Source organism: Vulpes vulpes, chromosome 16 (genome assembly GCF_048418805.1).
Source record: "Vulpes vulpes isolate BD-2025 chromosome 16, VulVul3, whole genome shotgun sequence".
NCBI classification, from domain to species: Eukaryota; Metazoa; Chordata; class Mammalia; order Carnivora; family Canidae; genus Vulpes; species Vulpes vulpes.
The window spans coordinates 66,609,676-66,636,538 of NC_132795.1; the positions used below are offsets into that span (position 1 = coordinate 66,609,676).

The 26,863-nt window shown below is 45.9% G+C and overlaps 1 protein-coding gene across 5 annotated transcripts in view; it reads left to right on the forward strand.

Moving 5' to 3' along the window:
* TGFBRAP1 (transforming growth factor beta receptor associated protein 1) overlaps positions 1 to 26,863 on the forward strand; it is a 63,763-nt gene that overhangs the window by 30,339 nt on the left and 6,561 nt on the right. For all 5 annotated transcript variants that reach the window (XM_072743109.1, XM_072743107.1, XM_072743110.1 and 2 more), the window contains exons 3-10: positions 3,257 to 3,451; positions 5,900 to 6,054; positions 15,964 to 16,046; positions 18,836 to 19,177; positions 21,274 to 21,331; positions 23,129 to 23,272; positions 25,598 to 25,741; positions 26,504 to 26,663. In XM_072743109.1, coding sequence (XP_072599210.1) covers positions 3,257 to 3,451; positions 5,900 to 6,054; positions 15,964 to 16,046; positions 18,836 to 19,177; positions 21,274 to 21,331; positions 23,129 to 23,272; positions 25,598 to 25,741; positions 26,504 to 26,663 — 1,281 coding nt within the window. The remainder of the gene's footprint in view (positions 1 to 3,256; positions 3,452 to 5,899; positions 6,055 to 15,963; positions 16,047 to 18,835; positions 19,178 to 21,273; positions 21,332 to 23,128; positions 23,273 to 25,597; positions 25,742 to 26,503; positions 26,664 to 26,863) is intronic.

The window sequence follows — 26,863 nt, forward strand, 5'->3', positions numbered from 1 at the left end:
CACACAGGACATTTAGCGCTAACAGAATTTCCTCCAAAGCTAAGCCCTCATTCCACATTCTTGATACTTCTCAAAACTCTAGCCCTCGGTTTCTCTCCAGCAGTTCTTAATGCTGTCTGAATACTTTGGTGATGCAGTTGGCAGGCTAGTTCAGGTTGTGCTTACGTCCTCATCCTCTCTGTTACCGTAAAACACTGGAAATGCCACACCTGGGGCCTTTAGCCCCTTGCACTGTCCAGCCGCCGGTATCGTTCCATCCTGCCTTCCAGCTCTGAGTCATGTGGTTGGACTTTTCCGTGTTTTCTTTGAACTCCTGACTTCATACCTGCTTTGGAAAGAGACGGGAACAAAGGCCCTACCAGCCTCAGGAGCAGTTCTCGGTTGCGCTCTACCGACACCCTGTATTGTGCTGTGCCTTTGGTGTGCTACATGGAACAACCTGCCCCTTTCTGGAAGCATGCCACCACCACCCCCACGAGAAAGCCCTGGAATGCCAGACTCCCCTCTCCTGGAAGTCTGTGACATCCATTTCTGGGAAGTGCAAACACTGCCTCTTGACCAGCCCTGCATCCTAATCCTTGTTCTGTGTTAGACTCCCTGAGGGGCTGTTAATCCTGAGGCTAAGAGCTGCGTGGTGACCCTTGACTCACCCCCTCTCTCACTCCCACTGAGTCAGCTGCCAGGCTCCCGGCTTCACCCCCGGAAGTTCAACCCCCACCCCCCCACCCCACCCCTGCTGCTCTGCTCCAGCCCTGGCCTGGCCAGGGCCTCCCCTTGTGTGGCCCCTGGCACACGGCCTCCACACTTGTGGCAGGCGGGCCTTCGGACACACCTGTGAGCTGTCACAGACACAGGCCGCACTCCTCAGCCTGACTAGAGGCCAGTGCTCCCTGTTCCAACGCCAGCTTGACTTTCTGACAGGGTTTGCCCTGTTCAGGGACACATGCCCTCCCCACTGCTGTGCCCTCCCTGGGCCCTCTTCCTTGTGCCAGCTGGAGGCTGATCACTCAGCTCTGTCTGGGCTTGACCTCCATCAGAGCTGCCATCAGCACTCCAACAGCTTTTTACACCTTTCTGTGCCCTGGTCTTTATCTCTCAAGTGGTCATTATTTACGTATTTCCTTTAACCCCTTCACCACTCATGAACTGTTGAATCCTTCGTCTGTCTCTTGGTCATTAACTCCGAGCTCCACACAGCGAATGTTCACTGAACTGAACTGAAATCACTGCCCAGTGTGCTCATTTGTAGTAGTTCCTTTTGTCTGTGCTCATTTAATAGGTGAGCTAGCTTTCTCTCCTGTTCATGGTGCGTTCACCCAGGACCACATATTTTTTTAGTGTATTATACTCAGTTTTACACTGTTACTAAAAATATCGCTGTGACCATCCTTGTACTTGCCAGTTGGCAAGTAGAATCAATTGAAGAGGGTAAGTTTATGTTCAGTTTTGGTAGATAATACCCAAATTATTCTTCAAAAAGTGTTTCCTTACGCAATACTGATACTTAGAATTATCGATCTATCATCTTTGGCCAATCAGTGGATAAAAGTTGTGGTTTTTATTGGGCTTGTTTTTTCATTTAAATTTATGCCCTTGGTTACTAATGAATATGAGAATCTTCAGGGATTCATTAGCTATTTGCACTTTGCCTTTTGTGAATTACTAATTTATAGCTCCTCTCTCTGTGTTGTTAGTCTTTGTCCTAATGATTTTTGGAGACTTTGAAGGGTCAATGAGAAATACTTATGATGAGAATGGTTTATGTTAGGTAATTGTGACTCCTTAGGGGACACATGCGTGTGCACACACGCGTATGAGTGTGCACACACACACACACACACACTCTGGGCTTATTGTTCTGTCTTTTTTTTTTTTGATTCAAGATAGCTAACATATAGTATAGTATTGGTTTCAGGAGTAGAATTTAGTGATCGTCACTTGCATATAACACCCACTGCTCATTCCAACAAGTGCCCTCCTTAATGTCCATTACCCATTTGGCCCATCCACTCCCCCCAGCTCACTTCGAGCAACCCTCAGGTTGAGAGTTCCAGTTGTTTCTCATGTGCTGAGAGCCCGTATGTGAAGTGTTAAGCAGGACCTAACAGTGTTCTGAGCACAGTGCTGTTCTTCGGGGGGGCCTTGCGTGTGTTACATTAAGAGCAGGGCATGTACACATGTGTGAGGTCCCTGTAATACCCAGTTTCAGAAACAGCCTGATTTAGAGGAAAAGAGCTCTATTTACAAATGATTGATTGCAGCATATTTCATCTTTATAACTACAGAAAATTTAGGCAGGTTGATGATTTCATGGGTTTAGGAATTTTGCTCATGATATAGTTGAGATACGTTCCCTTGTTTTAATCTTGAAGTTCTCTCCATGTCTCTGTCTCCACCCTCCGCATTCTGCATCCTACGTGGTAAAAAAAAAAAAAAAAAACATTTATTGCAGTAACAGCTGATGGTTTGCAGGCAACAGCGTGCTGTTTTTAAAGGTGTTTTAAGTCAACTGGTTTGAAAACCAAGTTAAAATGGATTGACTTTGTGACTATCTTAATTTTGGTAAACCCCAATATCTGTGGACTATATGTAGCTCATTGGGAAATGGCTAGTTTGGTACTTTATGCATGAGACAGATAAGCTGTCATTTGGTATGGATATTATTGACAAACACTCAACAGCAGTGTGTCTTGAAGGGCCAAACTGGTTCTATGCCTGCATTATAGAGTGCCCATGTCCAATATTAGACTGCAGTTCTGAGCAGGGACAGTTCCCGATAGGATGCTTTGTGAAGTGTCTGGCACATAGTAGGAGCTCAGTAAATGCTTGAGGGAATGTATTCAATATCCATTCAACAAGGAAGAGCTGTAACTTAGAGACACTAACCAGTTGCAGGACTGGATATGAGAGACAGCTGGCAAAGCGGCTTCAGTTGTTTGGAAATCATTTTTTTCCCCACAGGTGAGGACATGTGCTTTATAAACCTTTGGGTGGGTACATGTAAACCTTTTTGTAAGCTCATTTATACATGGAAGTAAATGAAAGGTACACATTCTGGTGTGGGGGTGGGGATAGTTCTTTTCACAAAAAAAAAATAAGTCATGGAAGGTTCTCCACGCCTGCAGCATAATAAATTATCTTTCCAATCTTGAAATATAAGGAAGGAAGGGGTGGTATTCTGTATCCAGACACATCTACAGAAAGGAAAAGTGCCACGGTCCTTTGGAGGCCCACCTAACGTTTCCTATTTTTGCAGGCATGTTTGCCACAGTTGCTGGCATATCTCAGCGAGCCCCCGTGCACTGGTCGGAGAATGTGATCGGAGCGGCCATTTGCTTTCCGTACGTCATCGCGCTCGATGATGAGTTCATTACAGTGCACAGCATGTTGGATCAGCAGCAGAAGCAGACCCTGCCCTTTAAGGAAGGCCACATTCTACAGGACTTTGAAGGTACCTTTTTGACAAGAATCTTAATGAAACTTAGTTCTCAACCCTTTTGTGATGTTTCTTCAGTAAATGGTATTAAGGCCCCTTTCAGAGTTTGGACCTCATGCTAAACTTAGAAGCTACATGGGTGATGGTGATACGGAGTCTGTGCTGCAGGGGCTCCAAGGTTAAAGGGGAAATAGACATTTGGACAGATAACTAGCAGTTTAGGAGCTTGATAGGCATGAAACAAGGCCAGTGAGGAGAGTGGGGGACGGGAGGGGGGAAGGTTTCCTGGAAATATTGCAGAGGGCTTCCTGAAGGAGATGGTATTTGAGCCAAACCTTGAAGGATGTGTAGGAGTCAACCCAACAGATTTGGTGTGAAAGAACCTCAGGTAGAGAGAAAGGTACTTGCACATTTGCACAAGAGGGAGCCCTGACGCTGGGAGGGGGCCAGGCTGGCCTGAGCTGAGGCTGCAAGAGACCAGGGCCTCCAGGAGTAACCTCCCCTTGTGTGCAGTGGTGAGCCAGGCAAGGGGTTTCTTTTACTTTCTTAAAGTTTATTACGAACATTTTAAAACTTACTGAAAAGTCAAAAGAAAAACAAAATGAAGCACCATATACCATTCACCTTGGCTCAGCACTTGTAAACATTTCACTGAGCCATTCAAAAGTAAGTAAAAGACATCATGACATTTAATCTGAAATACTGCAACATGCATCTCCTAAGAGTTAGAGTATTTTCCTATATAACCACAAAGCCCTTTCACCCCTTAGAAAATCAACTCTAATATCCTGTCCATGTTCAGATTTCCCCAGTTGTCCCAAGAAGGTCTTTTATGCTATTTTCTTCCAACTGGGAACTGATCTAGATTTACACGTTGCATTTGCCATTTAAGGATTTTAGCTCACCAAACATCCCCCTTCCTGTTATAGATGCAAGGGATATAAACTTACTGAGACTCTTGGCCCCCACACTAAGCATGTCACATTCCAGTTGGGGTCCCAACACACATAAGCACATGTCTTGTAACAATATCATAGTGCCGCAGACATTGAGTGGTAGAGGTGAGCACAGGGTTATGAGCACATAGGGACTGCCAACATAATACCCCCCTACCCCCCAGGTGCAGACAAGAGAAGGCTTCCCAGGAAGAGGGACACCAGTGCAGAGAAGGGACAGGATCTCATCTGAGTATGAAAAAAATTACTTTGTTTGTGATATAGAAGGCAGATAATGTGGACAAGAGAGCAGAATGGGAAGACTAAAAGGAAGATGTCCAGGCAAGGAGAGGGGCTGGAGTGAAACGATGGGTTCCCAGGAGAGAAGAGCAGAGGAGTGGGAAGGCATGGCTGACATTGAGTCATCCTTCAAACAGGAAGGAAAGATCATCCCATTGCTTCCTATGCACAGTTATAGTTTGCTTAAAGAATGTCTCCAGAGGGGAGCAGAACTCAAAGCTTTGTAGCAGGAGCGTCTTGGATTGCAGCTCCAGTTCTGTGGGCTATCGACACAGGGTCTCATAAGTAACATGAGGGTGATGGTGTTGGCCACAGGTCAGGTGAACTCACAGGGCTATGGGGAAGTCAATAAAGTCAGGCCAAGACTTGAGTATTTGGATGGTAGGTGAGTATGAAATATCTAATGGTTCAGAATGTAGTATTATAATCTTAGGTTCCTATAAACTAACGTGGAAAGAAAAGGAAGTATATCATAATTCCCATAAATCATTTGCCATAATTGATCTGTACAACTTCTTTGGACTATATGTTATGTATCTACTCAACTGATTTTATTTATTTATTTATTTTAAAGATTGTATTTATTTATTTTAGACACAGAGCATGAGCAGGGGGAGAGGGAGAGGGAGGAGCAGGCTCCCTCCACTGAGGACAGAGCCTGACAGGATCCATCCGAGGACCCCTGGGATCGTGACCTGAGCCAAAGTCGGATGCTTAACTGACTGAGCTACCCAGGTGCCCCACTGCTCAACTGATTTTAAATTTATCAGCACTTTCAAACAAACAGCAAAAAAGCATATTTTGTACTTTGGAAATGTGGTATTAGCATCCCACCCTTTTTCTGACAGTTGACAATATGGGAAGAAGAAAATAAAAGCATTGTAATTTATAATTTCTGTAGGAATTCTGTGTTGGGAGAACTACAACGAAATTAGCCATCAAGGGGTGCCTGGGTGGCTCAGTCTAAGCGTGTGCCTTTTGCTCAAGTCATGATCTCAAGGTCCTAGGATTGAGCCCTGTGTCAGGCTCTGCTCAGCGAGGAGCCTGCTTCTCCCTTTCCCTCTGCCTCTGTGTTCTCTCTTTCTAAAATAAATAAATAAAATCTTAAAAAAAAAACAAAGACAAAGAAATCAGCCATCAGATCGGATGACAATCCTATTTGGGGGAAACAGCGTGTGTCTGTGCAGTGTGTTCTTTCTCTTTCCAATATTGTTGAATTTTTTCCCAGGAAGAGTGATTGTTGCCACAAGTAAAGGAGTTTACATCTTGGTACCATTGCCCCTGGAAAAGCAAATACAGGATCTTCTAGCAAGCCATAGAGTGGAAGAGGCTTTGGTTTTAGCAAAAGGAGCCCGGAGGAACATTCCAAAAGAAAAATTTCAGGTTTGTAATTAGTTGGTCACAGGAAACCGTGCCACCAAGCCACCAGCTACATGACATTCAGATTTCACTTAGGTACGTTGGCCCTTCTTGTGTGCCATGATCCTGCAGACTGCTTCTGTATCTGTGGTTTAACTTCCTCAAGCCCATCCCCATTACACAGATACGGAGGCAGGTTGCAGAGCAGCTGGAGAGCTGGACTGGGGCCTCACTGCCAGCTGAGGCCAGGTCAAACTGTGAAGCTCTGACTTGATACCAAGTGGTATTTCTAATCAACTCTCTTCCCAATGGGCCTTCGGAGAAGAGGCAGGAGCATACTGCTCATAAACCTCAACATCAGCTTAATTTGTCTCCTAATTTAGAATTTGCATTTCTTGGGACAGGATTCAATGCTAAAAGTTTAGACGTTCAGTATCTACGGGAAAAGCTTTGTTAGCCATACTGGTAAATGATCTAATTCTGCAGGAATCCATCTAATTAATTTCCATAGGAGAAAACTTTTAATGCACTTGAGACACCAACTTTAATATAGTTGGAATGATAAATAAAATGGATCCAAGAATCATGGGTTATTCTTATGTCCATTGAAATCAGGTTCCCTAAAAATTACTGCTCAATTGGTTGTTAGGTTAGTTCACATTATTCTACGTATTTGAAAGTAATGAAACATTCTGCTTCACTGATTATCGAAACCGATCATGAAAAGTTCTGTGACTTCATCATGATCCCTCGATAGTGCCAATCAGCCATATTGGCACCAGACTCAGTGATTGTTGTGCAATGAAGTAACATCTTCTGACCTTAGCTGCTTTATGCTGCCAAATGAAAGAAGACCGGACGGGTAACTTACTGTTTTAAGTATGAAAGTGGGCATTTATTTCTGTAATTTTTTTTTAATTTGAGTAGAGTTGAGACACCATGTTACATAAATCTCAGGTGTACGACATAGGGATGCAGCTTCTCTATATGTTATGCAGGGCTCACTACATGTGAAGAGGGTGTCTTTTCTATATTTAAAGAATGATAAACTGTTCCTCCAGGGTCCCAGTTATTTAAAGTGAAACTGATCTATTAGCGTTCAGCAGGGGGCAGCAGAGGCAAAGAAAGAGCAGCAGCTCCTGTGGGTTCAGGAGCAGCATTGAGCCACTTCCCCCTGCAGCCCTGAGGCTGTCCCAGAGGGGTGGCTGTGCCTTCCACAGGGTCTGAGGCCGCCCCACCCTGCTGGCTCCACCCCCGAGCTGCCTCCTGTGGACGTGTGGATGCCTAGGTGGGCCCCACATTGGGGGGCCCCCTCCTTGCATACATACATACACGTGCACGCTTTAGATGCAGGAAATGTTCTTCCAGAAACACCCAGTGTTCCTTGTCTGATCTTTGCTCCCTTGCTTCTCCTTTTGCTGAGTAGAGAAATGCAGTCAATATTGACTCACATTAGTTCTCATCTTGCTCAGACGTCACCTAAGTGTCATCCTATCTCAGGTGTAGTTTTTTCTTTCTCACATGCTCCTGCCTTCTCCCACTTGTGACAAAATCATATATCCAGACCTGGAAATAGATCTTCAGAATGATCTCGAATTTAGCCCTCATTTCCAGTGCCTGTTGCTTTTGCTGGTGTGCAGACACATCTGTTTTGCCTGAGTTGTTACTTTAACAACCTGTGTGTGTGTGTGTGTGTGTGTGTGTTCCATCCTCCATGCCATTGTGGGAATGTTCTTTTTTCTGCATTCTAGTGGACTCGTTTGCTCAGAGTATCATGGCGGGTGCCTCATGCACACTCTTGAAGAGCTTCGTGGTCTGGCCCATGCCACTTCCATGACCCACGCTACGCCTCAAAGGGTGGAGGGCAAAGGAGTCGACAACTCTTGAGCCCTGAAACATGTAAGCGTTCTGTGAGGCACCTCAAGACATTTTTAATCCTCTTAATAATTAAGAAGTAGCCAGCACCACTGTCCAAAGATGAGAAGGCAGGCCAGCTGAGATGGTTTCACATGGGGCCACCTGTCCAGCTGCATCAGTGCCAGCCCTGTGAAGTGGCACTTCACCCCATGTGCCTTGCCTGCCCGTTTGCAGAAGGCGCCGTGTGCTTTCACACACCTCTCTGTCCTCCCCCTTTGCCTGACTTGTTATTTACACTGGCTTCCATTACTGGGGTATGCTTCTGTACTCGATGATACAGAACTTTGCTTATCCCTCTCCTCTGAGTCCTCCCCATCCCTCCCCTGCGCTTTGTGTGTTAACACTTAATACATCTGTTTGCACTACATGGCTCAAGTTTTGGCCTCCTGAGTTCCTAGGTAGACTCTGCCCTCTTTCTGTCCTTTGGTAGCCTGGTCACACCTGGGGCCAAAATGCCATGCAGTGGGTGATGGTAACCCACTCCTCCAAACACAGCTGGGATATAGTGGATTACAGAGCAGAAGTTTTGTGTTAAAAACAGAACCATAAGGGAAGAATAATATTGACAGAAAAGGTTTAGAGAGAACTTTTCCTGAACATGTCTGTGTTTTTGAGGATGAGATGTGACTCTTAGATGATGAAGCACGTTACTTATTTTAACCTGAGGGTGCTTGCCACTAAATGCTGGACTGTGGGCTTAGAGAAGCCAGAAAGGGAGAGGAATAGGGACAACTATCTAGTGGACAGGCTTGTCACTGTTTCGTCGGTTTTGTGTCACTGACTTCTGGACTAGGGAGGGATTTATCAAGAAGTTTAATTCTGGGACCAGGATTAAAAGAATAATGCTCCTAGAGATCCCAAAGGGCCAGAGAGTTTAGATCTTTAAGAAAACTGGGCTTAGGGATCCCTGGGTGGCGCAGTGGTTTGGCGCCTGCCTTTGGCCCAGGGCGTGATCCTGGAGACCCGGGATCGAATCCCACGTCGGGCTCCCAGTACATGGAGCCTGCTTCTCCCTCTGCCTGTGTCTCTGCCTCTCTCTCTCTCTCTGTGTGACTATCATAAATAAATAAAAATTAAAAAAGAAAACTGGGCTTAAATTATCTTAAGGTTTAAGACATTGTAAAGAAAGCAGCAGTAAGGAGACCTCTTGTGTTACACACAAAGGCTTGTGTCAGAAAGTTCTCTTGGTTTGTGTTGAGTACTATGGACAGTTTTCCTATTTAAGCTTGAACTCCAATACCTGTTATTTCTTTTTCTGTCTCATCTAAAACTAGTTGAGTATATATCTTTAAAAGTCAAGATGTCCCCTTTTAAGTGTAACCACAGTACAGTCTGCAGAACTCCCCAAAGTCATTACAAAGTCCTTCAGAGAACAGAGAGTCCCAGCAGTGTTTGCATTCCCGTTGTCCTGTAAGTGCCGTGTCTTGTTATTCTCTCTGTCCTTCGGGGAACTCCCAAGCGGGCTGTGAAGTCAGGTGACTGTGCTAGAGCCCCCCGGGAGCCAGCTCTGTGCAGGCCCGCCACTGCATCTCTCATGTATGTAGTTAGGGTCCTTTGTTTGCACTTTTGTCTTCTAGGGATTGCTTTTTGGAATTTAATTTTGTCTTTCGGTTATGTAAAATATTTACAGAATTTAGAAGTCAAATCAACAAAACCGTTCATTCACAGAACGCTGTTCTCCCTTCACCTGTCCACCCCCACCTCCAGCACTCTTCCTTCCTCCTCATTCCCAGGTCTTCTTTTGGCATGAAGCTTGCAATTTCTGTTCTAATGGTTCCTCTAATAGTATTAACTTTATAAAAGTCCTTTGGCTTTTTTCTTTTTTTTTTGCTGGGGAGAGCTCCTATTGTCTGTCGATTACCCACTTTGAGCAGCATTTGGAATTAGCTGGTAAGCCCTTAGCACTTTTCCCTCCTAGCCCCCAGCATCTGTGTTCAAGTCACATTCCTTAATCCTCAGAGAGCACATTGTACTTCTGCATCATCTCTCTGTTGCCCCCTGTGTTTCGATGGTCATGATGTCTCTGCTGTTTGAATGCATCTCCTGCCTCCCTTGTATTTGTCTGTCTTTGCTCAGGGCAGATGTATACTGAATGCTCACTGGCACATTTTATGCTGCTGACTCTCCAGTCCTCTGGCTTCCTGCAGCAGTCGATCCCCCATCAGGTATCCCAGCATGGGGGTTTGAGAACACTGTCCCTACACATTGATAACAGTTCATCCGCAGCTTTTATGCCTGAAGACCACTGTGGCTGGCCCTAAAATCATTGACTCACACTCTTTCAATGAGAAACTTAAATAAGTTGCACCATTATTTTTTGCCATCAAGCATCGACAAAAATCAGATGACAATCTGAATTCCTCTCCCTTTCAGTGAGTTAGCCTTTTGTCTTAGATGCCCAAGGAGGTTTTCCTTGGTTTAAAGCTCCCTTTCTCATTGTTGCCACTTACTGGCAGATTATTGCTGGTGAAGGCGCCTTTCCCTCCCAGGCTTTCCAGTGGTTCCTGACAGAGGTTTGGAAACTCTGACTTTCATGACCGTACAACCCCCTTGGCCTCTCTCCGTGGCTCCCCACAGTCTCATAATGTATATTGGCTTCCTGTATAGTTGGTGCTGGTTTGTCCCCAACAGCTCTCACTTCTGGGTTTGTGGGATGCTGTCACTTGATGCTGTTGTCAGTGTTGTCGGTGAGTTTTTGGTTTTGTTTGACTTGTGGTAAAATACACATTAACATAAAATGTACCATCCTAACCATTCTTAAGTCTACAGTTTGGTGGCATTGAGCATGTTCACATTGTTGGTCAACCATCACTACCATGCATTTCTAGAACTTGTCATCTTGCAAAACTGAAACTTTGTCTTCATTAAGTGCCGACTGCCCCTCCTCCTCCCTGTGGCTATGTCATACTTTCTGTGGTCTATGATTTTGGCTGTTCCGAGTACCTCCTGTAAATGGACTCATGCAGGATTTGTCCTTTTGTTCCATGGCTTACGTCACTTAGCATAATGTCATCAAGGCTCATCTATAGTATAGTGCCTATGTGTCGGAATTTCCTTCCTCTCTAAGGCTGAATAGTATATTCCATTTATGGATACACCACATTTTGTTTATCCATTCATCCACTGACACTTGGGTTGCTTCTGCCTTTTGGCTCTTGTGAACTGCTATGAACTAATTGTTCTGTTTTTATGAGGAAGCTGCAAGATTAAAAAGACTGCATGCCACTATCTTCCCAGATACTTTGGTTTTGGAACATTTTAAAGTAATTTTTAAAAATTTAATAAATTTACATACATACACTTACAAACATATTCTACATGTAAAACCTACTATAAATAAGTTTAAAAAGTAAGTAGCAAAAAAGTAGTTGCAATTTAAAGCACAGAAGGTAGGCTGATTTCTGTAAAATGTTAGGACCTCCTTCAAATAAATAAGAAAGAAGACGAATAGCCCAATAGAAAAATGGATATGAACAGATATTTCATAGAAACTGAAATCACCTGTCTTACAAATGTATGAAAAGATATTTTGTCTCACTCATAGAGATGTGCAAATTCAAAGCTCACTAATATGTTTTCCATTCAGATTGTTAAGGATCAGAGGGCTCAAGGATACTCTGTTGAGGGTGTGGGGAAATGGACACTCACAGATAGCACTTCTGCGAATGTAAACTGCCTATGGGAGGACAATTTGAGAATCTCTCCCCAAGTTACAAATTTGTGTCTAGAGGGGTATTCTATGGATCTAACCACAAAAATGCAAAATAACTAATGGAGAAGATGCTTCACGATCACACTGTTTACTTAAAAAGAAAACCAATGACTCAGATGCTGTCGGTGGAGGAATGGTTGAATGCACTGTGGTCTAGAGGGCTGTTGGGATGCTGCAGAGCCATGAACGAGAACCAGGGACTTTGTGTGTCAAGGCAGAAGGATTTCTGAAAGACACTGGGTTAAATATGTACAGAGAGTACAGACAGTACTCTGTCTTTAGTGCTATTAAATGGGGGGGAGTTTGCTTATAAACACATAACGTATTTCTGTGGCTACCCCAGAAATTGATAGCATCAGATTATCTCTGGAGCAGTGCTGGCAGTGGGAGGGATTAAATCCCTTTGAATGTTTTGAAATTTGAGCTATATGAATGCATCACTTACATTGTAAATCTTAAAAAATACATGTATATCAGTAAAGAAAAAAAGATCGAAGAGCAAGGGGGCTTTTGCCTTCAGAACATCATTTTTCTTCTAAACAGCCATGTGCTCCTATCTCTTAGTGTATCCTTTGCAAGGGTTTGGACCTGTGCTTTGGGTAGGTTTCGTTATGCATGCTGAGTTCCTCAGGCCCTCTTCCCTTGCCTCTTCTCATGCTGGCCCCCACCATCCGCACCTTTGGAACTGACCATTTTTCCTGCTTTGCATGCTTCCCCATTACATGGCTGCCTTCTGGAGCATGGCTTCCAGTTTGCATGTCACCAGACCCTTGCTCTGGGATGGTGATGGGTGCAAGGTGGAAAGGTTCTGTTTTGTACAGTTGCATTAATTGGGTTTCTTAATTGGAGGATTTCTCAGAGCTTCGAATATACTAATATCCATGTATTATATTTTTATTGCTATCTTTCTATGAATTCCCAAAAAGGGACATATGTAAAATACATTGTTTTATACATTATGGATTTGTTTTATATATGTAGGTGTGTGTATATATGGCATGTAAATACTTTTTACATATATATTTTACATATCATTTACTTATTTATTTTAAGATTGATTGATTTGAGACAGAGAGAGAACACAAGTGGGGAGGAGGACCAGAGGGAGAGGGAGAAGCAGATTCCCTGCTGAGCAGGGAACCTAATATGAGGCTCCATCCCAGGACCATGGGATCAATGACCTGAGCCAAAGGCAGATGTTTAACTGACTGACCCCACCCAGACACCCCATATCAACATTTACAGTAATACACACACATATATACACGTAGATATGTTTCCAAACTTAATCAGGATGGATTGCCTTTTGAACAAGGAGAGAATATCATGTCTGCTTAGGTGGGATTACTGTTTCACCCAGTGTGTTTTGGGAAAAGTGTTTCTATTTAGGCAATAATTAAGTAAGAAGAGTTTTTAAAAAGCCTAAAACCCACCACTGAAGTATGTATTATAGGAAAAGGTATGAATACAGTTTAAAGTATAACATTTGTACCAATTTTTATTTAAATTGTACTCATTTTACAGGAATGATATGTAGGTACCATATATCCCAAGTCTTCTTCTTATAGAGCATTATAACCAGAAACTTATAGGTAGTCTCATGTCAAGAGTAGGCTGTCCTCTGGGTTTGTATCTGGTTGGTAATGACTGTACCTGGTGATTTGTTAACAACAGATACACAGTTATTCTCAGTAGGAAAGGGGTATGCCCACCTACCCTGCTGTCCTGAAAATGAGCCCACTGGCAAAGCGGAAGTGCTAAACCCCTGAGGTGGGAATTGGGGGATCCAAGCCTGATCCTAGAAGTTGGCTTTTCTGCCCTTAAAAAAACCTCATTCTAAATCAAATAGAATAGAATCTTCTGTTTCACAACATTTCTAGTTACCCAAAGCATGAAATTTAGAAATCTCAATTCAGAAATAGGATAGTAGAAACAGAAGTTTTGACTTCAGTTTCACTTTGCTCCCAGAATATACATGACCTCTTACACCTGGCTCGTAGGAGCCCCCCATCTCTGTGCTGAGTGAGTGGCATGACTTAGAGCTCTATTTTGCTAATTTACTCTCTTGGCCTGGGACTTCTAATAGCTACCTTACACCAAGGGACAAATTAATAAGTTAAAAAGACAGCTAAAGATTCCATTGAATTAGTTCTGATGCTGGGAAGATAAACAGACGTTCTTGTTCTTTTTCCTCACATGGCCATCCTCCTTGTCCTCCTGGCCAACCTGGCCCCAGGTTTATAGTCCGCATCACCTGAGTGGAGTGCCAAAGGAGCAGTCAGTCATAGTAGGCAGTCTGGAAAGGAGACAGACTTTCAGAGCACTGGGAATTGGCTATGCTTGCTAAGGTTTTTGATCAGGTGTTTTTAGGTCTGTCAGTGGTTTTATGTATCATCCATGGTTTTGCCTCTAGATGCTTATGTTCAGGATGATGGGATCTCTTTGCATGCTGCTTCTAAGTCTACCTAGAGTGTTTGTGGACTAGAATGCAAAAAGTAACTCCATATTCTTAAAGATTGGGAGTGTTTGCATAAGTGTTTTTTATTTCCCTTTAGGAAGGGAAACAGTAGATGGCATTTGAATACTGCAACCACGAGGAGTAAATTGTAGTTTGGCTGATTTCTCATCACAAGGCCAGGCAGTGATCAAGAATTCTTCTACTGGAGCTGCTGGGTCCTTTGGATCCTTTTTGCTAAGTGGATAGTCTTTATCACATCTATTTCTGGAAATGGAACTGGCATTCCTGTATAACAGAACCTTGACCCACCCCTGTCTGCTTATTGTTGGGTGTATATTGTTAGGCCACAAATGGCTGCTGTCAGGGAAGAAAGGTAAAGGTAAGGAGATGAAAAAGCAACCTGCCTTTCTGACTTCTCTCAAGGAATTTCTATGGGGACAGGGAAGGAATGCTACATTTTGAGAACTCTTCAAAAGTACAGCAAAAATTCCTTTAAAAGCTGATGTGAGGAAACAGGATTCTTAGCCTCTAGGTTCCAAGTCTCCTCTTCTCTCACTTCTTCAGTGAGTAACAGTATTAACTGCTTGCTGTATAACTGTGCGACTCAGTGAGTGGAAAGAATTGGGCTCTAGACTCCGAAAGATCAATTTTTTAAACCCGGCTCTACCAGTTATGACTTCACTAACTTTGGGCTAATATCTTAATATCTCTGAGCAGCAGTATTGTCTCAATACCAAGACAACAGCTCTTCAGATCCAGAAGCACTTCCTGAATGGCAGGTGCTATGTCTGGTGTTCACTTGGTGTGGGGCTACAAAGAGGAGTAACATATGCACTGTGCTTCCAAGGAATTCATGGCTCATACAGCAGCACAGTGGTTGGAAGGTGGAGGAATTGAACTCTCAGGGTCTGAATCATGAGTAGAATCTTTGATCATGTGAGGGTGACAGCCTGGCTGTAGGATGGCGCCAGTATGAACAGAGCAAAGAGACATGTCCTAGGGCTACTTCCGGCAAAGGATGGATGCCTGCATGTCCAGCACTGACCACATTGGATAGCAGCAGGGTGGAATCAAGACACCACAGGAGAGCTTTCTGTAGCGCGCTTTGCTGTTACAGGATGTCACAAGAAAGAAGTTCTGTGGTCAAGGAAACCTTGGTGGTACTGGCTGAAACAAACGGCACCTTGACAGCAGGAATTCTGACTGGTGTGCGACTATGGATCATGCAGCTCCAGGAGAGAGAATGCACTGCATTTTCCCAGTGTGGGCTGGGAAAGCATGAGGGTTTATCTATTTTGATTAAATGGCATTGGCCCTGTGCTCTGAGGGATACTCAGAAGTGAGGTGTCAATTCCAGAGGAGTTGGAAGCAGGGTGAGCAGCTTCTGGACCTCCAGAAACACTGGAGCTGTTGATATTCATCTGAGCATCCAGAGGTAGAAGCCCTCACTGCTGTCCTGTGAGTTAAGGAAGAGGAGGAAGATCAAAGAACACATTTGGGAAGGAAATGAGATTTAGGGGGAAGATCTGAGGACAAAGTGAGGGAGAATAGTCAAATAGCGAACAGCATTATTTCAGGAATGAGGGGGTTGATTGACACACACACGCCCACAAATATATTTGTCTATATTGAAAATAATTTCATATATGCCATTTTTTTCTTTACCTTGGTTGGAACTTCCAGTTCCTGTGTAACCACGAACATTTGGCTTGGGTTCTTTTTTTTTTTTTTTTTTTTTTTTTTTTTTTTTTTTTTTTTTGGCTTGGGTTCTGATCAGAAAGCTTCTCCTGTTGTGTTGGTTTTAGGGTGTGTCTAAGAGATGGATTAAACCTGTCTTTCCTTGCAGGTAATGTACAGAAGGATTCTGCAGCAGGCGGGGTTTATACAGTTTGCACAGCTTCAGTTCCTGGAAGCTAAGGAGCTCTTCAGGTAATTTGAGGTGCTGGTGGCGAGCCTCCCCTCATGTCCCTCTGTGGCCCAAACCTTCATCTCGATTGGGATGCCATGATTAGAGTGTGCTCAGGGGTGATGGGGAGGCTTGTTGACAGCAGCACCCGCCACCGATGCTCATTCTCCACCCCCACCCCTTACCCTCAGTTTACCTGCCCTGTGTCTTGAGGAGGGTAGAAGCTAACGAGGAGGTGCCCATAGCAGGCCCGTGGAGAGAGGAGAAGGGAATCCTGGAGTGAATTCACTAACGTGGAAGATTCCTAGGAAAATGCTATTATTTGCTCACCTTCCTTTTCTTCAGATATTTTACAGGAAATTAGAAGTTTAGGAAAAGAGCAGGTGCCTCTGGGAAGACCGGTAGAAACTGCTCCTTCCAAAGACTTTGCACGGAAACCTTCATAAGGACAACTTAGGATATAATTTTTCGGACTAACCAGACTAGATTCGACACAGTTTAGAGGATAAAGTGTATAACAAAGGGTCCGAACAGATCCTTCACATCCAAGTAGCAAGCAGAGCAGAGCACGACTATAGCATGCCATCGCAGTCCATTCTGTGGGGCGTGGACTCAGCCCAGGCCCAGCCTCCTGCTCTGGTTGGAGGAGCACACTTCTGAGTATAGTCACTTAGCAAGGAGTGATGCCCTGTATAACTTACATGTATGTGAATTCTGCGTGCTATCATCATCTGTTCCTGGCAGGGTCAGCAGTAACTTGGGGACTGAGGTAGATTCTTTGTCCCCGTGGACCTAGCTCCTTTCTGCCCTACCTGTTTTAGCCAGGTGGTGTCAAAACCCTCCTCGGGGTCACGGGACTGTCTTCTTCTCGTGAGTTAATTTGTAACAGTGGGCGAATGGTCATCATGCATTCCTAGAAGAGTTCAGACTGTGTGACAGAGTAAGTGGAGGGCCTGCTGGTCATTAACATGAGGTTCCTGTTTCTCATGCTTCGGCCCCTTAATAGCTTAAATTGATGGCTGCTCAGTTTTTGTCAAAAATGTGACCGACACTTAATACTTGAAGTAGGCATGCCGAAGAGAAGCGTGATTCCACTTTCCCTTCCGGTGCCCACGGCAGATCTTGCTAATAACTTGTGATTTTTTTTTCTTACTGATTTGAGACCTATCCTCAGATTCTTTCTCAGTTTAGAGCTAGAAGCCACAACTGCCAACTAATCCTGGTCGGCAGCCTGGAGAGAACCTGTTTATGATGCACGTTGTGGGCCACACGGTCTGTGCCTCTTCCTCTAGATGTCTTTGTGTCCGGTCAGGTCAGCACATCTCCCATGAAGCTGACTTGGCCCCAGTGTCACAGCCAGAATGTCAGGGTCACACTGCACCCTGCTTTTATGGCATGCCCATGTGGGTCTGGACTCTGGCTGTGTGTCCGTTGGGCAGCAACGTGGGTGCCGCTCCACGGTGGGGGTGGAGTGCTTTGGGGGCAATGCACAGCATGGGCTTAGATCAGGATTTGGCTGGAAGCTTCCAAAATTGAGAATCATACCTGTCATCACCTTTTGGGCTGGATAATCTGTTATGGGCGGCCTCTTGTGCATCCTAGGAACTGTGGCCTCTCCCCACTCAGTGCCAGTAGTACCCTCCAGTCGTGACCAGAAGTATCTCCAGACATGGAGAAAAGTCCCCTGGGGAGCAAAACTGCTTCCGTGGAAGGCCATGGCTTTAAGCAGAAGAAGCAAGGCAGCAAAGCCTAAGGCATGAAATGTGTAAACTAGGGAAATGATGGGTGGTGCAGAAGCATCATAGAGTGGGCAGGATGGTGGAAGCCAAAGCTGTAAGGTCACTGGGAGCAGCAAGGAAGAATGCCGTGCTCAGAGGTCTGAGGTTTGTCCTCGAGAGGCCCAGCAGCAAGGAAGGTGGAGTGGGGAGGTGGCAGGAGTGGAAGCAAGGAGAACCAGAGGCTGGAAGCTGGGGAGGAGGAGAGGCTGTCAGAACTTGCAGGGAGGTGGGTGCAGTGAAAGTTGCAGGGTGTGTAGACCCCAGGCCCTACCTGGGGTTCCCATTCATGTCGGGGGCCCTGCAGCTGTTTCCATAAGAGGGGCCCACAGGTGGGGCTGCTCCTGGGCCAAGGTTGAGGTCTGCAGCTCCGTGATGCTGCCGTTGTCATCATTGTGGACAGGATGAGTAGGCCTGCGAGCACGGCGGGGCCTACAGGCAGTAGAGGTAGGACATCACCAGATGGGTTCCCTGGCCTTCTGAGGTTAGGACACCACGCGGCTGTTTGAGTTGTGGCCTAACCTTATGCTCTGAGAGGCCATCGAGAGTCAGCAGAGCAACAGCCTCATGAACACTCCCATGGCTCCTGTCCTAAGATCTTTGATGAGGCAGTTGTAAGTCACGTCTGACAAAGTCCCTTTGTGGGCCATTGAGCAAACCTGCTTATAATTTGGTGCCAGGACAAATGTTGGTTTCAGAAGGACTGTACTTTGCCTTTGACCAGACAGTGCTGTGTTCCCTCCATATTCCTTTCTTGGCCTTGGTTTCCATGGAGTCTGATGCTCACTTGGTGTTCAGACCACCTTAGGTCTTGATACTGGGCATCAGCACTGGTAGTGTCTGTATCTTTCTCTGTGGTCCCCTCATGCGTTCTTGGGATCACGTGCTCTGCTGGGCTTGCCAATTAGGACTCACCCACACGTCAGCTCCCCATTACTGTGTGCGGATGTGCACGCCCCCTCCCCCATGTCGTTTTGTGTGCCTATGTGTAGTCTTTCTCTCTTTTTGCTTCATTTAGTTTGACACTGTAATTGCAGAAGCGGCCAGCTTGACGTCCGGGAGCTGATCTCTCTGTACCCCTTCCTGTTGCCCACCTCTTCCTCATTCACACGGTCCCACCCTCCTCTCCACGAGTATGCAGACCTGAACCAGCTGACACAGGGGGACCAGGAGAAGATGGCCAAGTGTAAGCGCTTCCTCATGAGCTACCTGAATGAGGTCCGCAGCACAGAGGTAGCCAATGGCTACAAAGAGGATATCGACACGGCCTTGCTCAAGCTGTACGCAGAGGCTGACCATGACAGTCTGCTGGACCTCCTGGTCACTGAGAACTCCTGTCTCCTAACAGACAGCGCTGCCTGGCTAGAGAAGCACAAAAAGTGAGTGTTCCCTTCCCACATGTGGCCAGGGGCTTCGTGAAGGGGGTTGGGCTGTTGTGAAGCCAACACAGCTGGTGGGTGTGAGTCCCCAGGACACTCATCAAGTGACTTCCATGATGTCATAGAGACATCCCCGCACCCCTCAAGTTAGATCACCCTTGGCACGGTCTGCAAACAACTAGAGAGGTCTTGGAAGGCATTAGCTCTCATAACAACTCTTTTGTTGTTGTTGTTTTATAAGATTTTATTTATTTGAGAAAGAAAGAGAGATCAGGAGAAGAGGGAGGGGCAGAGGGAGAGGGAGAAGCAGACTCCCTGCTGAGCAGGGAGCCCAACACAGGGCTTGATCCCAAGACCCTGAGATCATGACCTGAGCCGAAGGCAGACGCTTAACCAACTGAGCCATCCAAGTGCCCCCCATTGCAACTCTTTAAGGCTAGTAATTACAGCCAGTCAGAGGCCCAGTTAGTAAATGAAGGGATTCTTAGCATTCATATCCATACTGTTCCATGTAAAACTCTCCCGTGGAAGATGCCACATGCATGTTGGTGAAATTAATAGCACACTTTAGTCATCAGTAGGCCAAATCTCACAGATAGATAGCTGTCTGGATAAATAGATTAAAAGGGAGACTTCTTGATCTTGTTGATAAAAGTTTATGGCTTTGAACTCTGCCTTCATAATGAGCAGGAGTTGGTAGACAGCCGCCCCCTTGCCTGACACACAAGGGCAGTTGGCCATAGCACCTGGCTGGGTAAGAGCCGGTAGCTTCTCCATCCTGGGCAGGTACGGGGTGAGGGGGGATTCTTTCAGAAGTGTCAGATGATCTCTAGACTGCCTTAAGCAGTAAGGTTCTTCATCTGTGATTTTTGTTACGTATTTGAAATGTAGAAGGACGGATGCAGTCCCACGAGAATCTTAGGGGTTACAGTATAGATCCTGTTCAGGTGGAATAGGGGCTCAGGATTGGTCTCCACGTGGGTGTTGGCCCTTCCCAGCACTTTCCCTCCATTTCCCAGACATGCTATAGAAGGGAATTACTTTGCTTAGGAACCAGAAAACCTCACTGATGCCTCATAGTCGTGGCTTGGACTGGTAGGGTCCAGAGAGTCAGTATAACTTCCTGAAAGACTGAGGAAAAGAGGAGGGCATGAATAGTTGGGTACCTTGAGAGTTCGCTCTCAGAGGGAGGCAATCCAGGATCCCCCCCTGGCTCAGCTTGGTCCATCACTGGCTGGGGAGGAACTGGACAGGGAGTAGGACGCTCCTGTGGAACTTGGGAGGCTGGAGCAGCTCATGCCCGGGCAGTGCCTGAGCTACTGCTCACCCTTCCCACTCACCACTGAGGAAATGGGGGGCCAGGCAGGCTTTCCACTTGCTCAAGGCCACACAGTCCTCAAGTAACAGAACCTGAATTGAACCTTGGGCCTAGATACCTAGGTGCCCTCCCTGACCCTCCTGGACCTTCTGTTCTCTGTAACAGCTGGGCCCTGTGGGCCTGCATTGCTGTCGTTCTTCAGGCTCCTGACACCCCCTTTCAGTAACAGCTCTGATGACACACCCTCCAAATATTCTTCGACACTTCGTGATGGGTTGACGGTGATCATCTGAAAAGATACAAGATTAGATTAATATTTGAGGAAATTGTAAAACAATTCCAATTTTGATTCTCTGTAATATAGTTATTTTATTTTTTGGCTCATCCTAGACTTGAATATGATCCTTTTTTGGAAATTGATAGGGCAGATTCTTTTTTAAGATTTTATGTATTTATTCATGAGAGACACAGAGAGGCAGAGACATAGGCAGAGGGAGAAACAGGCTCCCTACAGGGAGCCTGATATGGAACTCAATTCCAGGACCCCGGGATCACGACCTGAGCCAGAGGTAGATCCTTAGCCACTGAGCCACCCAGGTGCCCCAATAGGGCATACAGTTTAATACCAGAGTAAATAAATAGAAATGAAGATCTTGTTGTCCTTGGAAATCGGTTTTTGAACTCCTCGAACACAGGCGATCAGGGGCTGTCACTGGGCGGGTGCCACCCACAGCAGGTGGTGGGGAGAGGGTGTACTTACCACCTTGTCTCCTTTCAGGTATTTTGCACTCGGACTGCTCTATCATTATAATAACCAAGATGCGGCTGCTGTTCAGGTTAGTTCAAAAGCATCTTAGCATGACTTAAAAATCATTATCATTTAACTTGGAAAATAAATGCACAAGTTGACAGAGACCACTTTTGCCCGACCCACAACTTTTTTTTACTGAACGAATATAATATTGTTTTAGAAAGTGAATTCCTTGAGAAAAGTCAGTCAGCAGTTTTCTTTTGTCTTTACATCTTCTTTCAAGGACATTATCAATATTGAGGTTTTGAAATTTGAGGAAACAAAAGTAAATGATTTCTTACTGAGCCACATGGCATATGACATCACTACCTTACTGGGAAAATAACCCTGCAGATAACAGTTTGTGATTTCCACTATCAATGACAATAACTATTGCCCGTGAGCAGGGTAAATCATTCTCGCTCATCACCTGGGACAGAACGAAAGCTGATGAAGGCCACTTGCTTGCCTGGGGTCACAGCCATGCTCAGCAATAGAACGGGGATGTGAACCACTGTTCCGGTGGCCCTGGCTGTTCGTTTCTAGGCTCATATCTCGTCTCTCCTCCCAAGTCTTGTGACTCTTCAGGAGACACTGTCCCCTTCTGCCACTTGTTAGCCACCGGTATCGCTCTGTATTATAGTTTCCTCATGGGCCTTTTTTATTTTGTTCTATGAGTGGCCAAGAACATTAGCAGTGGTCACAAAGCTAAGGTCAGCCTCATGACTTTGGCAAAGCCACGCATGCAGTCACTGTCATGGTAACGATATGATTGCAGATGAAGTTAAAAAAAAAATGGGTTTCCATCAATACATACCCAGTGGCTGAGTAGACTTGAGTGTCAGGGGCAACATTTTTATACTGTAAAACACACAACCCTAGGAATTACAGCTTGATGTGAGCATAATAGTAACATCAGCAGAGCTACATAGGAGGGATTTGCAAAATCGAAGTGGTATGAAAGATATCTTCATATATGGTGGGATTCTACTGGTTAAAAAAAAAACATATTTCTGTGTGTGATTAGCTTATTTGGTTTGAGGAATTCAGTGTTAAAGAAACTGGTATCATGAGAAAGGTTCACATGCTGATACCAGAATCACAGAGTTGACCCTGCCAGCCCTGTTTCTTGGGTTTCGTGCCGGTGGTGGTATGGTCCTGAAGTGCAGCGCAGCAGGCGGGCAGGTGGGTGGGCAAGGTACAGGGGATGCGGTATGGCTGTGGGGCAGCCTCCCTCCCCCACCCCCACGTGATGCAGCCTCACTCTGGGTCTCTGGCAGGAAGCTTGGGTTGACATGGCAGGGAAGTTTCTGGATGATCTAGTGAGGGACTGTTACTATTAGCAGCTGCCATGAGCCCTGGTGCACAAGACAGCACAGTAAGGGACAGAATCACTAGTATTTCCGAAAGCACAGTGTCTGCCTATGACAGTCCACAGGGACTTCAACGGCGAGGATTCCCGAGGTGGGGAAGGTGGAAACAGCCCCGCTGGTGGAGGCTGGTGAGTTTCCTCTTCTGGGTTGAGATGCTGTCAGTGATTGTTCTATTTCATGGAGAAACCTTTTTAATACATCTACCACTTCCTGTGTTTCCTATTTGCATTACTGCAATACCGTTAGGACGGAAAGAAAAAGAATCTGGCCCTTTATCTCCTTGGTTTCCTGGGCCACGTCTTCCCCATCGTTCTGTTTCTCTGAAAACTTTAAAATTGACACAAGCATTCAAAATGTGTCCTACTACTTTCAAGTCTCAGAAGGCCAAATGAGTGAGCGTATGCTCTTGCTTAGATAATCCTAGAAGGTATGTAACCTTCCATTTCTCTTTCTAATTTTCTCCCCTCCAGCTGTGGGTGAACATCGTGAATGGCGACATTCATGACTCCACTCGCTCAGACCTGTATGAATATGTCGTTGACTTCCTCACCTACAGCTTAGACCAGGAACTTGTCTGGAAGTATGCCGATTGGGTCCTGCAGAAAAGTGAAGAGGTTTGTGCCTTATAAATGCCTTTTTCTTTTGGGAGGAGGGGGTGGCTGGCAAAAATAGAAAGCTTTGTTTCCAGTGAGACACAAGCCATCACACTCTAGCCTCAGCCTGCCTGTCATTTGCTCCCTTCTAATACATCTCAGTGTGCCCCTGGCGTGCCAGCCCTTAGGAAAGTCTTGCATCTCAGTCCTGAGATGTGCTGTTTGGCATATCTGTCTGAGGCAGGCCACTTTTACAGAAAAGCAGAAAGCAGAGCCAGGTCACCTTCTTAGCGTCTTTTGAAAAATGTGTGGGTGTGTCTGTGTGTATGTGTCTGTGTGAATCCCCCTGCTTGACCAAGTGTGGCACCTCCATTTTTGGTGGGTCGGAGCAGTATCAGACTGTCCCCTCACAGGGCGTGGTGCCCCTGCCTGGGCCATAGCAGGCCACCCCTTGTCCTGTCTCTGTGCTGCCACAGCCCCTGGCATGGAAGCTGTGGGTCTGGAGGAGGGAAGGAAGCTGCACGGGACTTGCCATCTTCGAGGCCAAGAAGGGACAGCAGAGAGGGGGTGCTGGTGGCTGGTGGCTGCTCACTCCTGGGGGCAGGGGGAAGTGTGCAGCAAGCTCAAGACTCCTTAGGGAAGCCCCAGAATGACTGGAAAAGAGTTAATAATAGCATCTCAGTTCTCACCGTTAAAAACACACGTTTCCTTGGCTCCCCTTGGAGAGACAAACTTAGCTTTCTGATGGAGGACCTTCATCATAAACATAGAATTTTCTGTGTGTCACATCTGCCTTTCTAAAATCTCAGCTAGGGTCTGTGTTCCATGGTGCCATCTGAACAGGAAGGTCCAAGCCCTGTGCCTCGTGTACTTTTTCCTTCATCTTTACCTTGTCTCTGTGCACACGCATAGATAATGTACCCGGACATACTCACGCACACCTGCAATGCAGACTCAAAGCTGTGGGACGCTTTGGGCTCTTCACAGTGCTGACGGATGGCATCAGCAGATAATCCCTAGAATTCTGTGTGCCTGATGAGGTGCCAGCCGCTCAATGCACATCACCTCTTAAATGCCACAGCAATGTCAGGAGGTGGCAGCTACAGACAAGGGAACTGAAGCTCAGCTTTGGAGACTTCCCCCATGTCGTGTCATTGGTACAGCACAGACAGATCCAGGCTTACAGAACTGAGATCCAGGCTAACAGAACTGAGAATTCATACTCAAGGGAGCTGTGCTGTATTGCCCATGAGGGGGGTGGTGTGTGTGTGTGTGTGTGTGTGTGTGTGTGTGTGTGTGTCAGTGTGAGATAGAGTGAGCACACATCAGTGCCTGGAGAGGAGCAGGATGCATTTACTTCCCTGCTTGACCCATTAGCATTTCCCTGGGAGATGGAGTTGCCACAGTGAGCTCCATTTGACAGGTACAGAAAGGCAGTCTGGAAACTTGCTCCAGACTGGCCTTGGATCTGCACAGATGAACCACATCACGGATACTAGTGTGCAGAGTACTGAGTTTACAGGATACTCAGTACTGTACATACTCTGTCACTTACTGTTCAGTAAGTGGCCATCCTTGTTTTCAGACGATCTTAATAGCACAAAGCCAAAGCTTCTTGGGTCAAAACCTGCTACCAATAAATGTTTCTTTCTTTAATTTGTGACCCTTTGGGAAGAAGTTCCGACTAGATGTATGAGTAGGTTTCAGAGTTTAGGTCATCTTTCCTGCCTTTGTGTCATGCTCTTTGGTCTCTGTCAGAGTCCCATCCTGCACTGATTTTCTGTATCCCTATGTTTTTGTTTTTTGTGGGGTTTTAAAAGATGTATTTAGGGGATCCCTGGGTGGCTTGGCAGTTTAGCGCCTTCCTTTGACCCAGGGCACAATCCTGGAGTCCTGGGATTGAGTCCCGCTTCGGGCTCCCGGCATGGAGCCTGCTTGTCCCTCTGCCTGTGTCTCTGCCTCTCTCCCTCTCTCTCTCTCTCTCTCTCTCTCTCTCTATCATGAATAAATAAATAAAACCTTTAAAAAATTAAAAAATAAGATTTATTTGTTTGTTTGTTTTGGGGGCTGCAGAGAAAGAGAGAGAGAGAGAATCCCAAGCAGGCTCTGTGCTGAGCATGGAGCCCATGCAGGGCTCGGCTCAATCCCAAAGCCCTGAGATCACAACCTGAGCCAAAATCAAGAGTTGGCCACTTAACCAACTGAGGCATCCAGGTGCCCTTCTGTATCCTCTATATCCCCTGTATTGACAATAATATTACCCAAACATAAATGGGCAGTGCTCAGAATAAAGAAAAGGTGGTGTCTTGGAAAAAAGCCATAACAAAATTGCCATTCTTCTTTCAGGTTGGAGTTCAAGTTTTCACCAAGAGACCTTTGGATGAACAGCAGAACAGTTTTAATCCAGACAGTATAATCACTTGCCTTAAAAAATACCCTAAAGCCCTTGTCAAGTACCTGGAACATCTAGTCATAGACAGAAGACTGCAGGTGAGCACCTCCAAACTTAGACTAACGTGTGCAGGGCTGCCCGGTCATAGTAGTGACCTAAGAGATAGAGGTGGACTAGAAGGCTTGTTGGCAGATGGCTCTAATGCAATATTTTAGGTGTAGGTGTTTGTTTTTTTTTTTTTTTTTTAAGATTTTTATTTATTTATTCATGAGAGAGACAGAGAGAGAGGCAGAGACACAGGCAGAGGGAGAAGCAGGCTCCATGCAGGGAGCCTGATGTGAGACTCAATCCCGGGTCTCCAAGATCACACCCTAGGCTGAAGGTGGCGCTAAACTGCTGAGCCACAGGGGCTGCCCAGGTGTAGGTGTTTTAAATGTTCTAATGTAGTATTTTAAATGCCCTGTTCCCAGGATGCTCAGCCTGTATTTGTGGATGGCCTAGGGCGCTGGAGGTTTCTGCAGCCTGGAGCGCATGGCTTTGTCTCTATCTTCCTTTGTTATTATCCTTAGGGAAATGAGGGAAGCTTCACCTTTCTGAAAAGTACCTAAATCCTGTGGCCCTCACTTCTCAAATGAGAAGCGACCCTTTTGCATTTTTTCTCACAGATCATAAGTCTACCTTCTCTGTATTGTGGTTTCTGGGATGTTTTCATTCAGTGAGCATGTCCTGTTAACTGCCCCAGAGACCCTGCCCCGCTTGCCTTGGCGCAGTCCTGATCTTGGGAGCACCTGCTGGCTGGGGGAGTTCCCACTTCCCGCCTACAAACACTGTCTGTCTGCTTGGATCCCCATCTCCTGCAGAAGGAAGAGTACCACACGCACCTGGCCCTCCTCTACCTGGACAAGGTGCTGCAGGAGAGGTCCGGCACCAACAGCAAAGGTGTGGAAGCGACAGAGACACAGGTGAAGCTCCAGCACCTGCTCCAGAAGTCCGATCTGTACCGAGTCCACATCCTGATAGGTAAGGAGTAGCCCACTGGTCTCTCCCTGATCCACTGCACCCAGCAGGAGGGTGGGAACAAATGAAGGCTCTGGCACAGCTCCTTGTCCTGAGTCCATGGGGTGATTCCTTGAGCCTCCTTTGGCACAAAGTCAGCCTTCCTGGAGGGCAGAGTGAAGAAACAGACATTGGCCCTTTGGTCGGTGACATAAAGCTGCCCC